General features: G+C 46.3%; 1 protein-coding gene across 1 annotated transcript in view; it reads right to left on the bottom strand.

The window, feature by feature from the left end:
- The window catches only part of LOC134965681 (nicotinamide N-methyltransferase-like), a 29,789-nt gene extending 15,584 nt beyond the window's left edge, over positions 1-14,205 (bottom strand). The window contains exon 1 of the mRNA XM_063942001.1: positions 14,131-14,205. Within this exon, the coding sequence (XP_063798071.1) occupies positions 14,131-14,162 (32 nt within the window). The 5' untranslated portion in view covers positions 14,163-14,205. The remainder of the gene's footprint in view (positions 1-14,130) is intronic.
- Between the last annotated feature and the right edge of the window lie 237 nt (positions 14,206-14,442).

Raw genomic sequence — 14,442 nt, 5'->3', positions numbered from 1 at the left:
GTACGGTAGTCCACAGCTGTAGCTACCTCTGTGTCGGCAGTCGCTCGTCCATCCATAATTGTATACCACCTACCCGTGTTTTTTTTTTTCTTTCTTCTTTATACATACTACTATAGTAGCTTACTGTAGCAGTCTGCGGTGCTGCTGAGCTGACAGTGTCCAGCAGGTCCGTCATCAGTCATTACATAATAAATATATCTACCTGTCCGGCTGCAGTACTAGTGTGATATTATATATATATATATTGATTTCATCTCATTATCATCCAGTCTATATTAGCAGCAGACACAGTACGGTAGTCCACGGCTGTAGCTACCTCTGTGTCGGCAGTCGCTCGTCCATCCATAATTGTATACCACCTACCCGTGGTTTTTTTTTTCTTTCTTCTTTATACATACTACTATAGTAGCTTACTGTAGCAGTCTGCGGTACTGCTGAGCTGACAGTGTCCAGCAGGTCCGTCATCAGTCATTACATAATAAATATATCTACCTGTCCGGCTGCAGTACTAGTGTGATATTATATATATATATATATATATATATTGATTTAATCTCATTATCATCCAGTCTATATTAGCAGCAGACACAGTACGGTAGTCCACGGCTGTAGCTACCTCTGTGTCGGCAGTCGCTCGTCCATCCATAATTGTATACCACCTACCCGTGTTTTTTTTTTTTTTCTTTCTTCTTTATACATACTACTATAGTAGCTTACTGTAGCAGTCTGCGGTGCTGCTGAGCTGACAGTGTCCAGCAGGTCCGTCATCAGTCATTACATAATAAATATATCTACCTGTCCGGCTGCAGTACTAGTGTGATATTATATATATATATATTGATTTCATCTCATTATCATCCAGTCTATATTAGCAGCAGACACAGTACGGTAGTCCACGGCTGTAGCTACCTCTGTGTCGGCAGTCGCTCGTCCATCCATAATTGTATACCACCTACTCGTGTTTTTTTTTTTTTTCTTTCTTCTTTATACATACTACTATAGTAGCTTACTGCAGCAGTCTGCGGTGCTGCTGAGCTGACAGTGTCCAGCAGGTCCGTCATCAGTCATTACATAATAAATATATCTACCTGTCCGGCTGCAGTACTAGTGTGATATTATATATATATATATTGATTTCATCTCATTATCATCCAGTCTATATTAGCAGCAGACACAGTACGGTAGTCCACGGCTGTAGCTACCTCTGTGTCGGCAGTCGCTCGTCCATCCATAATTGTATACCACCTACCCGTGGTTTTTTTTTTTCTTTCTTCTTTATACATACTACTATAGTAGCTTCCTGTAGCAGTCTGCGGTGCTGCTGAGCTGACAGTGTCCAGCAGGTCCGTCATCAGTCATTACATAATAAATATATATACCTGTCCGGCTGCAGTACTAGTGATATTATATATATATATATATATATATATATTGATTTCATCTCATTATCATCCAGTCTATATTAGCAGCAGACACAGTACGGTAGTCCACGGCTGTAGCTACCTCTGTGTCGGCAGTCGCTCGTCCATCCATAAGTATACTAGTATCCATCCATCTCCATTGTTTACCTGAGGTGCCTTTTAGTTGTGCCTATTAAAATATGGAGAACAAAAATGTTGAGGTTCCAAAATTAGGGAAAGATCAAGATCCACTTCCACCTCGTGCTGAAGCTGCTGCCACTAGTCATGGCCGAGATGATGAAATGCCAGCAACGTCGTCTGCCAAGGCCGATGCCCAATGTCATAGTACAGAGCATGTAAAATCCAAAACACCAAATATCAGTAAAAAAAAGGACTCCAAAATCTAAAATAAAATTGTCGTCGGAGAAGCGTAAACTTGCCAATATGCCATTTACCACACGGAGTGGCAAGGAATGGCTGAGGCCCTGGCCTATGTTCATGGCTAGTGGTTCAGCTTCACATGAGGATGGAAGCACTCAGCCTCTCGCTAGAAAAATGAAAAGACTCAAGCTGGCAAAAGCACCACAAAGAACTGTGCGTTCTTCGAAATCCCAAATCCACAAGGAGAGTCCAATTGTGTTGGTTGCGATGCCTGACCTTCCCAACACTGGACGTGAAGAGCATGCGCCTTCCACCATTTGCACGCCCCCTGCAAGTGCTGGAAGGAGCACCCGCAGTCCAGTTCCTGATAGTCAGATTGAAGATGTCAGTGTTGAAGTACACCAGGATGAGGAGGATATGGGTGTTGCTGGCGCTGGGGAGGAAATTGACAAGGAGGATTCTGATGGTGAGGTGGTTTGTTTAAGTCAGGCACCCGGGGAGACACCTGTTGTCCGTGGGAGGAATATGGCCGTTGACATGCCTGGTGAAAATACCAAAAAAATCAGCTCTTCGGTGTGGAAGTATTTCAACAGAAATGCGGACAACATTTGTCAAGCCGTGTGTTGCCTTTGTCAAGCTGTAATAAGTAGGGGTAAGGACGTTAACCACCTCGGAACATCCTCCCTTATATGTCACCTGCAGCGCATTCATAATAAGTCAGTGACAAGTTCAAAAACTTTGGGCGACAGCGGAAGCAGTCCACTGACCAGTAAATCCCTTCCTCTTGTAACCAAGCTCACGCAAACCACCCCACCAACTCCCTCAGTGTCAATCTCCTCTTTCCCCAGGAATGCCAATAGTCCTGCAGGCCATGTCACTGGCAATTCTGACGATTCCTCTCCTGCCTGGGATTCCTCCGATGCATCCTTGCGTGTAACGCCTACTGCTGCTGGCGCTGCTGTTGTTGCTGCTGGGAGTCGATGGTCATCCCAGAGGGGAAATCGTAAGACCACTTTTACTACTTCCACCAAGCAATTGACTGTCCAACAGTCCTTTGCGAGGAAGATGAAATATCACAGCAGTCATCCCGCTGCAAAGCGGATAACTGAGGCCTTGGCATCCTGGGTGGTGAGAAACGTGGTTCCGGTATCCATCATTACTGCAGAGCCAACTAGAGACTTGTTGGAGGTACTGTGTCCCCGGTACCAAATACCATCTAGGTTCCATTTCTCTAGGCAGGCGATACCGAAAATGTACACAGACCTCAGAAAAAGAGTCACCAGTGTCCTAAAAAATGCAGCTGTACCCAATGTCCACTTAACCACGGACATGTGGACAAGTGGAGCAGGGCAGGGTCAGGACTATATGACTGTGAATGCCCACTGGGTAGATGTATGGACTCCCGCCGCAAGAACAGCAGCGGCGGCACCAGTAGCAGCATCTCGCAAACACCAACTCTTTCCTAGGCAGGCTACGCTTTGTATCACCGGTTTCCAGAATACGCACACAGCTGAAAACCTCTTACGGCAACTGAGGAAGATCATCGCGGAATGGCTTACCCCAATTGGACTCTCCTGTGGATTTGTGGCATCGGACAACGCCAGCAATATTGTGTGTGCATTAAATCTGGGCAAATTCCAGCACGTCACATGTTTTGCACATACCTTGAATTTGGTGGTGCAGAATTTTTTTAAAAACGACAGGGGCGTGCAAGAGATGCTGTCGGTGGCCAGAAGAATTGCGGGACACTTTCGGCGTACAGGCACCACGTACAGAAGACTGGAGCAACACCAAAAACGCCTGAACCTGCCCTGCCATCATCTGAAGCAAGAAGTGGTAACGAGGTGGAATTCAACCCTATATATGCTTCAGAGGTTGGAGGAGCAGCAAAAGGCCATTCAAGCCTATACAATTCAGCACGATATATGAGGTGGAATGCACCTGTCTCAAGCGATCCTAGATTTAAAACCTACCTTGGATCTCTCTTTCCGGCAGACACAAGTCTGCTGGGGTTCAAAGACCTGCTGGTGAGAAAATTGTCAAGTCAAGCGGAACGCGTCCTGTCAACATCTCCTCCTTCACATTCTCCCGCAACTGGGGGTGCGAGAAAAGGCTCAGAATTCCGAGCCCACCCGCTGGCGGTGATGCAGGGCAGTCTGGAGCGACTGCTGATGCTGACATCTGGTCCGGACTGAAGGACCTGTCAACGATTACGGACATGTCGTCTACTGTCACTGCATATGATTCTCTCCCCATTGAAAGAATGGTGGAGGATTATATGAGTGACCGCATCCAAGTAGGCACGTCACACAGTCCGTACTTATACTGGCAGGAAAAAGAGACAATTTGGAGGCCCTTGCACAAACTGGCTTTATTCTACCTAAGTTGCCCTCCCACAAGTGTGTACTCCGAAAGAGTGTGTAGTGCCGCCGCTCACCTTGTCAGCAATCGGCGTACGAGGTTACTTCCAGAAAATGTGGAGAAGATGATGTTCATTAAAATGAATTATAATCAATTCCTCCGTGGAGACATTGACCAGCAGCAATTGCTTCCACAAAGTACACAGGGAGCTGAGATGGTGGATTCCAGTGGGGACGAATTGATAATCTGTGAGGAGGGGGATGTACACGGTGATATATCGGAGGATGATGATGAGGTGGACATCTTGCCTCTGTAGAGCCAGTTTGTGCAAGGAGAGATTAATTGCTTCTTTTTTGGTGGGGGTCCAAACCAACCCGTCATTTCAGTCACAGTCGTGTGGCAGACCCTGTCACTGAAATGATGGGTTGGTTAAAGTGTGCATGTCCTGTTTATACAACATAAGGGTGGGTGGGAGGGCCCAAGGACAATTCCATCTTGCACCTCTTTTTTCTTTAATTTTTCTTTGCGTCATGTGCTGTTTGGGGAGTGTTTTTTTGATGGGCCATCCTGCGTGACACTGCAGTGCCACTCCTAGATGGGCCAGGTATTTGTGTCGGCCACTAGGGTCGCTTATCTTACTCACACAGCTACCTCATTGCGCCTCTTTTTTTCTTTGCGTCATGTGCTGTTTGGGGAGTGTTTTTTGGAAGGGCCATCCTGCGTGACACTGCAGTGCCACTCCTAGATGGGCCCGGTGTTTGTGTCGGCCACTAGGGTCGCTTATCTTACTCACACAGCTACCTCATTGCGCCTCTTTTTTTCTTTGCGTCATGTGCTGTTTGGGGAGTGTTTTTTGGAAGGGCCATCCTGCGTGACACTGCAGTGCCACTCCTAGATGGGCCAGGTGTTTGTGTCGGCCACTAGGGTCGCTTATCTTACTCACACAGCTACCTCATTGCGCCTCTTTTTTTCTTTGCGTCATGTGCTGTTTGGGGAGTGTTTTTTGGAAGGGCCATCCTGCGTGACACTGCAGTGCCACTCCTAGATGGGCCCGGTGTTTGTGTCGGCCACTAGGGTCGCTTATCTTACTCACACAGCTACCTCATTGCGCCTCTTTTTTTCTTTGCGTCATGTGCTGTTTGGGGAGTGTTTTTTGGAAGGGCCATCCTGCGTGACACTGCAGTGCCACTCCTAGATGGGCCCGGTGTTTGTGTCGGCCACTAGGGTCGCTTATCTTACTCACACAGCTACCTCATTGCGCCTCTTTTTTTCTTTGCGTCATGTGCTGTTTGGGGAGTGTTTTTTTGAAGGGCCATCCTGCGTGACACTGCAGTGCCACTCCTAGATGGGCCAGGTGTTTGTGTCGGCCACTAGGGTCGCTTATCTTACTCACACAGCTACCTCATTGCGCCTCTTTTTTTCTTTGCGTCATGTGCTGTTTGGGGAGTGTTTTTTGGAAGGGCCATCCTGCGTGACACTGCAGTGCCACTCCTAGATTGGCCAGGTGTTTGTGTCGGCCACTAGGGTCGCTTAGCTTACTCACACAGCTACCTCATTGCGCCTCTTTTTTTCTTTGCGTCATGTGCTGTTTGGGGAGTGTTTTTTGGAAGGGCCATCCTGCGTGACACTGCAGTGCCACTCCTAGATGGGCCCGGTGTTTGTGTCGGCCACTAGGGTCGCTTATCTTACTCACACAGCTACCTCATTGCGCCTCTTTTTTTCTTTGCGTCATGTGCTGTTTGGGGAGTGTTTTTTGGAAGGGCCATCCTGCGTGACACTGCAGTGCCACTCCTAGATGGGCCAGGTGTTTGTGTCGGCCACTATGGTCGCTTAGCTTACTCATACAGCTACCTCATTGCGCCTCTTTTTTTCTTTGCGTCATGTGCTGTTTGGGGAGTGTTTTTTTGAAGGGCCATCCTGCGTGACACTGCAGTGCCACTCCTAGATGGACCCGGTGTTTGTGTCGGCCACTAGGGTCGCTTATCTTACTCACACAGCTACCTCATTGCGCCTCTTTTTTTCTTTGCGTCATGTGCTGTTTGGGGAGTGTTTTTTGGAAGGGCCATCCTGCGTGACACTGCAGTGCCACTCCTAGATGGGCCCGGTGTTTGTGTCGGCCACTAGGGTCGCTTAGCTTAGTCATTCAGCGACCTCGGTGCAAATTTTAGGACTAAAAATAATATTGTGAGGTGTGAGGTATTCAGAATAGACTGAAAATGAGTGGAAATTATGGTTTTTGAGGTTAATAATACTTTGGGATCAAAATGACCCCCAAATTCTATGATTTAAGCTGTTTTTTAGTGTTTTATGAAAAGAACACCCGAATCCAAAACACACCCGAATCCGACAAAAAAAATTCGGTGAGGTTTTGCCAAAACGCGGTCGAACCCAAAACACGGCCGCGGAACCGAACCCAAAACCAAAACACAAAACCCGAAAAATTTCAAGTGCACATCTCTAGTTATTACTAAATATTTCTATGAGATGTGGTTAACATACCACCCGTCGGGATCCCGGCTGTCTCATTACTGACACCGGAATCCCGACGGGGGTACTATACCACCACTGGAATACTGGCGAGGTAGGTGATTCCCCCTCTGTGGGTGTCCTCAACAGAACAGAACCTGTGGTAAGCTAAGCTAAGTTCTCCACTGAGCCCGCAGCGTGACAAATGCAGTGAGCCCACAAGGTGCTTCGTTGCGCTCACCCCCCCCGCCGGCATTCTAGCGCTCAGGATGCCTATGTTGGTATACTGACATTCGCCATCCCGAGCAGCGGGTTCACATACCTTATTTCTATCATACTGGATGCAGTACTATGTATTTCTAGGCTGTTATCTTTCACAAATGATCTCATTGCTTTTCTATTCCACTAAGGCCATATGGGTGTGGAATTAGATCTACACTCAATAGGTCTACCACTAATGGTAGACATGCATTAGGTAGATAGGGTCAAAAGGTCAACATGGAAAAGGTTGACACACAAAAAGGTAGGCACTTTTTTTGCTTTTTTGGGTGTTGTGTCACTTTTCTGCCACAAACAAGCCTGATTAGTGTCCCCTCTCATGGCTCCCTTCACTTGCCATGCTTCGGGTAAGGTTACTATTCCCAATTGTAGTCCATGTGGATGGCTGAAATGTAAAAACAACAACATTGTGTCTATCATATGTGTGTCGACCATTATCATGTCGACCTAATGCATGTCTACCATTAGTGGTAGACCTATTGACTGTAGACCTTTTTAGTGTCTACAGTTCGGATACCGGCCATATGCCTATTAGTGTTCTGGCATAAGGGGTAACAATTGTTGGAATTGGTTCTGGTGTGACAGATTAGTACACAAAATCTTATAGTATCTGAAGTGTTCTATTATTATCACACAATGTATCTCTCAATGTCTGATATCATTATAGGCTATATGAGTAGCTTTTATTGGGAGTATCTATAGTCACAGTCAGTTAATGTAGCTGCTATTTGATGATATACTGTATACTACCGTATAAGATCACTTTATTTCAGTAACAACTTCAGTGAGTGAGTATATACTAGTCAGCTGTTTATTGCAGTCTACACATTCATTTTGCAGCTATTGTTACTATGGTCCTAATTCAGGGGTGTGGTATGGCCGACGCCGGGATCCCGGCAGCATACTGATGATGAAATCCCAGAAAGTGGGAGGGGCGAGTGCAGCAAGCCACTTGCGGGCTTGCGCTGCGCTCACCATGCTGCGGGCTCTGTGGTAACCTACAGTCGCCATGGGTTCTTTTCACACTCTATGGGTGTCGTGGACACCCACGAGTGGAAATAGTCCCTGTTGGTCGGCATGCCGACTATTGGGATAGTGAGGGGGTGGGATGTTGGGGGAGGTCATGTGACCATCGGTCTCCTGACTGCCGGTCACATGAATACCACCCCTAATTCAGACCTGATCGTAGATGTGCGAAAAAACACACATCTATGATCAAAATCTTAGGCATGCGGGGGGATGCTCAGCACAGGGCAAGTCCACCCCACATGCTGGGTCCTGCCCCCCCCATCAGACATGTGAAAGCATCGCACTGCGGCGATGATTTTGTACCTGCCGAGGCAGGCGTCTACCCACCATGTTTTTGGCCACAGCGGCTGTGTGTGACGCAAACGGCCCAGACACGCCTGCATTGTCCAGACCGCACCCCAAAAACACCACCGCAATGCTGCCTACATGCCCTGTGACCACCTCTGCATGTCAATCAGTTGCCATTGCATCTCACTGTTTGCACACGTGCAGTGCAGCTGCTGTGCATGCACACATAGCACAGGGATTCAGCCTGCACACGCTGCTGCAGTGACCAGTTCTGAGTTAGGCCCCATACCATAGAGAATTTGATCGAATTTCTGTGTCATAGTGTCTCCTACCCCCACATGCCGGATCAGTGTGCTGTGTCTCTGTGTCTATGACAACATATAAGTGCACAGTCTGGAATCTGATTCCTAGAGGAGGAGGTGGGCCAGCATGCACTGGGGCTCACATGGGGTTTCCCCTGCACCCCTGTGGCCAGACTGACTCTGGCCAGGTCAGATAAATGGCAATAGAGATTGCATCAGTTAGATATGAAGCATTAGCACCGGGCAGGCATTACACTTGTTTATATTATCAGAAACATTAGAAATTGACTAAAGTCAGAAACATTTCATCCTTTGAGATGTTTCTTCAATTACTACAGTTGTTCTTAAACTGTGGCTCCCTGGTGTGTCTCAGGGAACTTGCAGGGGAGCCTTGGATTTATGGTCCAGGACTAATTCATATGATTTATGGTCAATGTAATAGGCAAAAACCAGAGCTGGTGGCTGCTAATTATACAATGGGGTACATTTACTAACATTCGTAATTTCCGAAAAAAGGTCAAAGTTCAATCACGAATGACATCGAAAGTGTAAAACTGCAACTTTTTGAATTTGTTACGATGGATTTACTAAGCTGTCGTATTCGGGTTTTTCTTTTCTTCCGATGTCGATGTCATTCGTGTTTTTTTTGTGTTTTTTACGGCAGTGATTAGCAAAACACTGCCGACTTTTTTACAATTAATCTCGGCCGGATCTGTGTGATCCGTGCTGGGGTTTTATTTTTTTTTTTAATTAAACACTGTAAAATTAAAAAAAAAAAATTGCGTGGGGTCCCCCCTCCTAAGCATAACCAGCCTCGGGCTCTTTGAGCCGATCATGGTTGCCGAAATATGGGAAAAAAATTGACAGGGGTTCCCCCATATTTAAGCAACCAGCATCGGGCTCTGCGCCTGGTCCTGGTTCCAAAAATACGGGGGACAAAAAGAGTAGGGGTCCCCCGTATTTTTAAAACCAGCACCGGGCTCCACTAGCTGGACAGATAATGCCACAGCCGGGGGTCACTTTTATATAGTGCCCTGCGGCCGTGGCATCAAAAATCCAACTAGTCACTCCTGGCCGGGGTACCCTGGGGGAGTGGGGACCCCTTCAATCAAGGGGTCCCCCCCCCAGCCACCCAAGGGCCAGGGGTGAAGCCCGAGGCTGTCCCCCCCATCCAATGGGCTGCGGATGGGGAGGCTGATAGCCTTTGTTGTAAAAGAAAAGATATTGTTTTTAGTAGCAGTACTACAAGGCCCAGCAAGCCTCCCCCGCATGCTGGTACTTGGAGAACCACAAGTACCAGCATGCGGCGGAAAAACGGGCCCGCTGGTACCTGTAGTACTACTACTAAAAAAATACCCAAAAAAACACAAGACACACACACCGTGAAAGTATAATTTTATTACATACATACACACATACATACATACATACATACTTACCTTATGTTCCCACGCAGGTCGGTCCTCTTCGCCAGTAGAATCCAAGGGGTACCTGTTGAAGAAATTATACTCACGAGATCCAGGGGCCCAGGGTCCTTGGAGAAATCCTTTGTAATCCACGTACTTGAAAAAAAAAAAAAAACGCTTACCCGAGCCACGCACTAAAAGGGGACCCATGTTTGCACATGGATCCCCTTTTCCCGACTGCCAGAAAACCCACTCTGACTGATGTCTAAGTGGGTTTCCTCAGCCAATCAGGGAGCGCCACGTTGTAGCACTCTCCTGATCGGCTGTGTGCTCCTGTCCTAACTGACAGGCGGCACACGGCAGTGTTACAATGTAGCGCCTATGCGCTACATTGTAACCAATGCTGGGAACTTTCTTGCTCAGCGGTGACGTCACTTTAGGTCAACCGCAGGGCAGAAAGTTCCCATCATTGGTTACAATGTAGCGCATAGGCGCTACATTGTAACACTGCCGTGTGCTGCCTGTCAGTGAGGAAAGGAGCACACAGCTGATCAGGAGAGTGCTACAACGTGGCGCTCCCTGATTGGCTGAAGAAACCCACTTGGACAGAAGTCAAAGTGGGTTTCTGGCATTCGTGGAAAGGTGACCCATGTGCAAACATGGGTCCCCTTTCAGTTCGTGGTCGGGACACCGTTTTTTTTTTTTTTTTTCAAGTACGTGGATTACCCCTGGATTTCCCGAGGAGCCTGGACCCCTGGATCTCGTGAGTATAATTTCTTCAACAGGTACCCCTTGGATTCTACTGGAGAAGAGGACCGACCTGCGTGGGAACTTAAGGTAAGTATGTATGTATGTGTGTATGTATGTAATAAAATTATACTTTCACGGTGTGTGTGTCTTGTCTTTTTTTGGGTATTTTTTTAGTAGTAGTACTACAGGTACCAGCGGGCCCGTTTTTCCGTCGCATGCTGGTACTTGTGGTTCTCCAAGTACCAGCATGCGGGGGAGGCTTGCTGGGCCTTGTAGTACTGCTACTAAAAACAATATCTTTTCTTTTACAACAAAGGCTATCAGCCTCCCCATCCGCAGCCCATTGGATGGGGGGGGACAGCCTCGGGCTTCACCCCTGGCCCTTGGGTGGCTGGGGGGGGGACCCCTTGATTGAAGGGGTCCCCACTCCCCCAGGGTACCCCGGCCAGGAGTGACTAGTTGGATTTTTGATGCCACGGCCGCAGGGCACTATATAAAAGTGACCCCCGGCTGTGGCATTATCTGTCCAGCTAGTGGAGCCCGGTGCTGGTTTTAAAAATACGGGGGACCCCTACTCTTTTTGTCCCCCGTATTTTTGGAACCAGGACCAGGCGCAGAGCCCGATGCTGGTTGCTTAAATATGGGGGAACCCCTGTCAATTTTTTCCCCATATTTCTGCAACCAGGATCGGCTCAAAGAGCCCGAGGCTGGTTATGCTTAGGAGGGGGGACCCCACGCAATTTTTTTTTATAAAATAACAACTTTCCCACCCCTTCCCACTGATATACATGCACGGATCTCATGGATCCCTGCATGCCTATCCAATCACGGAAAAAAAAAGTAGGTCTGTTTTTTTTTAGCACTTTTTTACGAGCTGTAATTTTTCACGGCAGTGTTTGTTTTTTTTTTGCTGTGCACTTCTTAGTAAATGACCGAGATTCATACTTAAACAGCCGCGTTTTGACCGATGGTGTATTCATTCGTGATTTTTTTCTTGGACTTCAAAATATTACGAATGCCCTCATCACTGCCGTGATTATTGCTTAGTAAATTACCGAGATGACACTTTGATGAAAAAACGGCATCTCGGTCAAAATCGGGAGCTTAGTAAATTTACCCCAATGTGTGGAGAAACAGAAGCAGATCTTGCCCCTCACCACACAATTGATCCTAATGATGACAATTACTTCATTTAATATTTATTTCTTAATAACTCAGTAAAGAAACTTTTAGCCTATGGGTGCCATGAAAAGATTTCTGGTACTGTAGGACGCCGTGATTCAAAAAAGTTTGGGAACCACTGGATTAGGAGATTTACAGATATAGCTAGGCTCATCATTGCTGCAATGCGTACATACATTCCTTACACATCACAGCAATGACTATCCATGCCTGGCTATGCCTATTCGCACCTATGACTGAGGGGGTCATTCAGACTTGATCGCTCGCTAGCTATTTTTTGCAGCGCTTTGAACAGATAGTCGCCCATAGGGGAGTGTATTTTTGCTTTGCAAGTGTGTGATTGCATGTGCAGCTGAGCGGTACAAAACAGTTTTGTGCAGTTTCTGAGTTGCCCAGAACTTACTCAGCCGCTGCGATCACATCAGCCTGTCCGGTTCCGGAATTGACGTCAGACACCCGCCCTGCAAACGCTTGGACATGCCTGCATTTTTCCAAACACTCAGAAAACGGTCAGATACCACCCACAAATGCCCTCTTCATGTCAATCTCCTTACGATCGACTGGGCAAATGGATTCTTCATAAAACCCATCGCACAGCAACGATCTGCTTTGTACCCGTGCAAAACGCGTTCGTATTGCGGTGCATACGTATGCGCAGTTCTGACCTGATAGCAGTGCAGCGAAAAAACCTAGCATGCGATCAGGTCTGAATGACCCCCTAAGTCCATTCAATGTGTATGCATCACGGGCATGAATATACACACACACACACACACACACACACACACACACACACAGATGTGCACGTGCATCGCAGCAACTTAGTCGCAACCATGACTATGTGCAGCCACAATGAGTGTGGCTACAACTGTAACTGTTTAATGCAGAAAACAGGAATTTATAGGAGATGTCAGCATTCACAGTAGATCACAACAAACAGTGGCGTAAGTTCGTCCCAGTTGCCCGGAAGCAAGATAAATATTGGTGCCCCCCTATTTCCTATATTAAGATAAATATATGTATGTATGTATGTATGTATGTATGTATGTGTGCGCATATATATATATAATATAATATGTGTGTGCGTGTGTGTGTGTGTGTGTGTGTGTGTGTGTGTGTGTGTGTAGTGTTCTGAAAAAAAATGTATATACTGTATTTTTACATATAATTTTCTTTTATTTTAAATCACACATTTCTTAGCAGTCATACCCAGGATTAGAACCCATGACCTGTTACACTGACAGCAGACACTTTACTGATGGAGTTATTTGCTCCTGTAGAGAAAGCATGAGAATTCTAACTATTTGAAGTTGTGTAATTGTCAGAGAATTGTCAGAGAAGTATCTTCATATAGTTAAAATTCTCATATTTCCTATACAGGAGCAAACAGCTTCATCAGTAAGGTGTCTGCTTCCAGTGTAATAGGTCGTGGTTTCTAATCCTGGGTGTGATACTTGTAAAACATGTATCTACAGTATAATAAAACAGGGTGTGATTTGTACGGTGCAGGGACCAGTGTGGAAGTCGGCCACTGAAAAGACAGCGGCAGCTATCAATTAACTTAATTTAATGGTGTCACAGAATGGGAGGAGAGGCCAGGTGGGGAGCATCCTCTCTCCCTGCCTCCTTCCTGCCTCCCACAACCAGCTTTGTGCAAGCAGAGTGTGGCTGCGGGTGGCCCAGGAGCTCAAAATCTATACCTGCCTGGGAGGCAGATGTCACCATGCTCCCTGTCCCAGCCCGCCACTGGCTGCATCCCACCTATAAAAGTAGATGCCAGCACTTTAATCAATCTGACATAATAATATGTTCATTCATTGACTACAAGAGATTAATAACGAACAGCCAACAGAATGGTTTCTCTTACTGCAGCCAGACTCACAATGGTTATGTGCTACAAGGCTCCTTTTGGTTAATTCATGTCTATACTCTGCAAGGTGCAACTTCATGTCCCTCACTAAAGTTTTTTTTTTTTTTTTTTTTACCTATTGCTCTCATTCAGGAGAGAAGAAGAATCCATATGGATCTAGGCGATGAATGAAATTGAAATCCAGGGATTTGGGCAAGTTGTTTATTTCAAATAAAATATTTAAACAGTAAGGGATTTAGTAATATTAGCTAAGTCTGCTGAACTACATGTAACAGGAGACCATGTCATGAGCTGTACAACAGGGATATTTCTTTCATCCCAGGATAAATGACTCCCAGTAAGCATTTGGAATAGGTTACTGAGCACTGACACTGGGCTTACGCTTGATAGATGTTTTGGAAAATATGTTTTCTTACCTGTTTTCTTCTGTACATTTAATATATTCCATTATGTGAGACCAATCAAACGCTCCGGTATGTGTGTTAACCCATTTGTTCAGCTCCATAATACATTGCTCAGAGCACTTCAGCGCAAGGATCTGTTTGAAATATCCGCTGGCTGTATAGAGATGATGAATAAAGGATCCACTACTGATGTCAATCAAAAGATCTCCCTTAATGTGACCTGCAGGGAAAGACCCCAGTGATTACAGAGTGTAATATACTGTAATATGTAGCATCTACTGTACTCTACTATACATCATTCTGTAATGTCCTGTTACTGGTAGA

Source organism: Pseudophryne corroboree, chromosome 10, assembly GCF_028390025.1.
Source record: "Pseudophryne corroboree isolate aPseCor3 chromosome 10, aPseCor3.hap2, whole genome shotgun sequence".
Classification (NCBI taxonomy): Eukaryota; Metazoa; Chordata; class Amphibia; order Anura; family Myobatrachidae; genus Pseudophryne; species Pseudophryne corroboree.
Note: the sequence above shows the minus strand (reverse complement) of the source record. Positions and strands in the feature narration are given on the sequence as shown.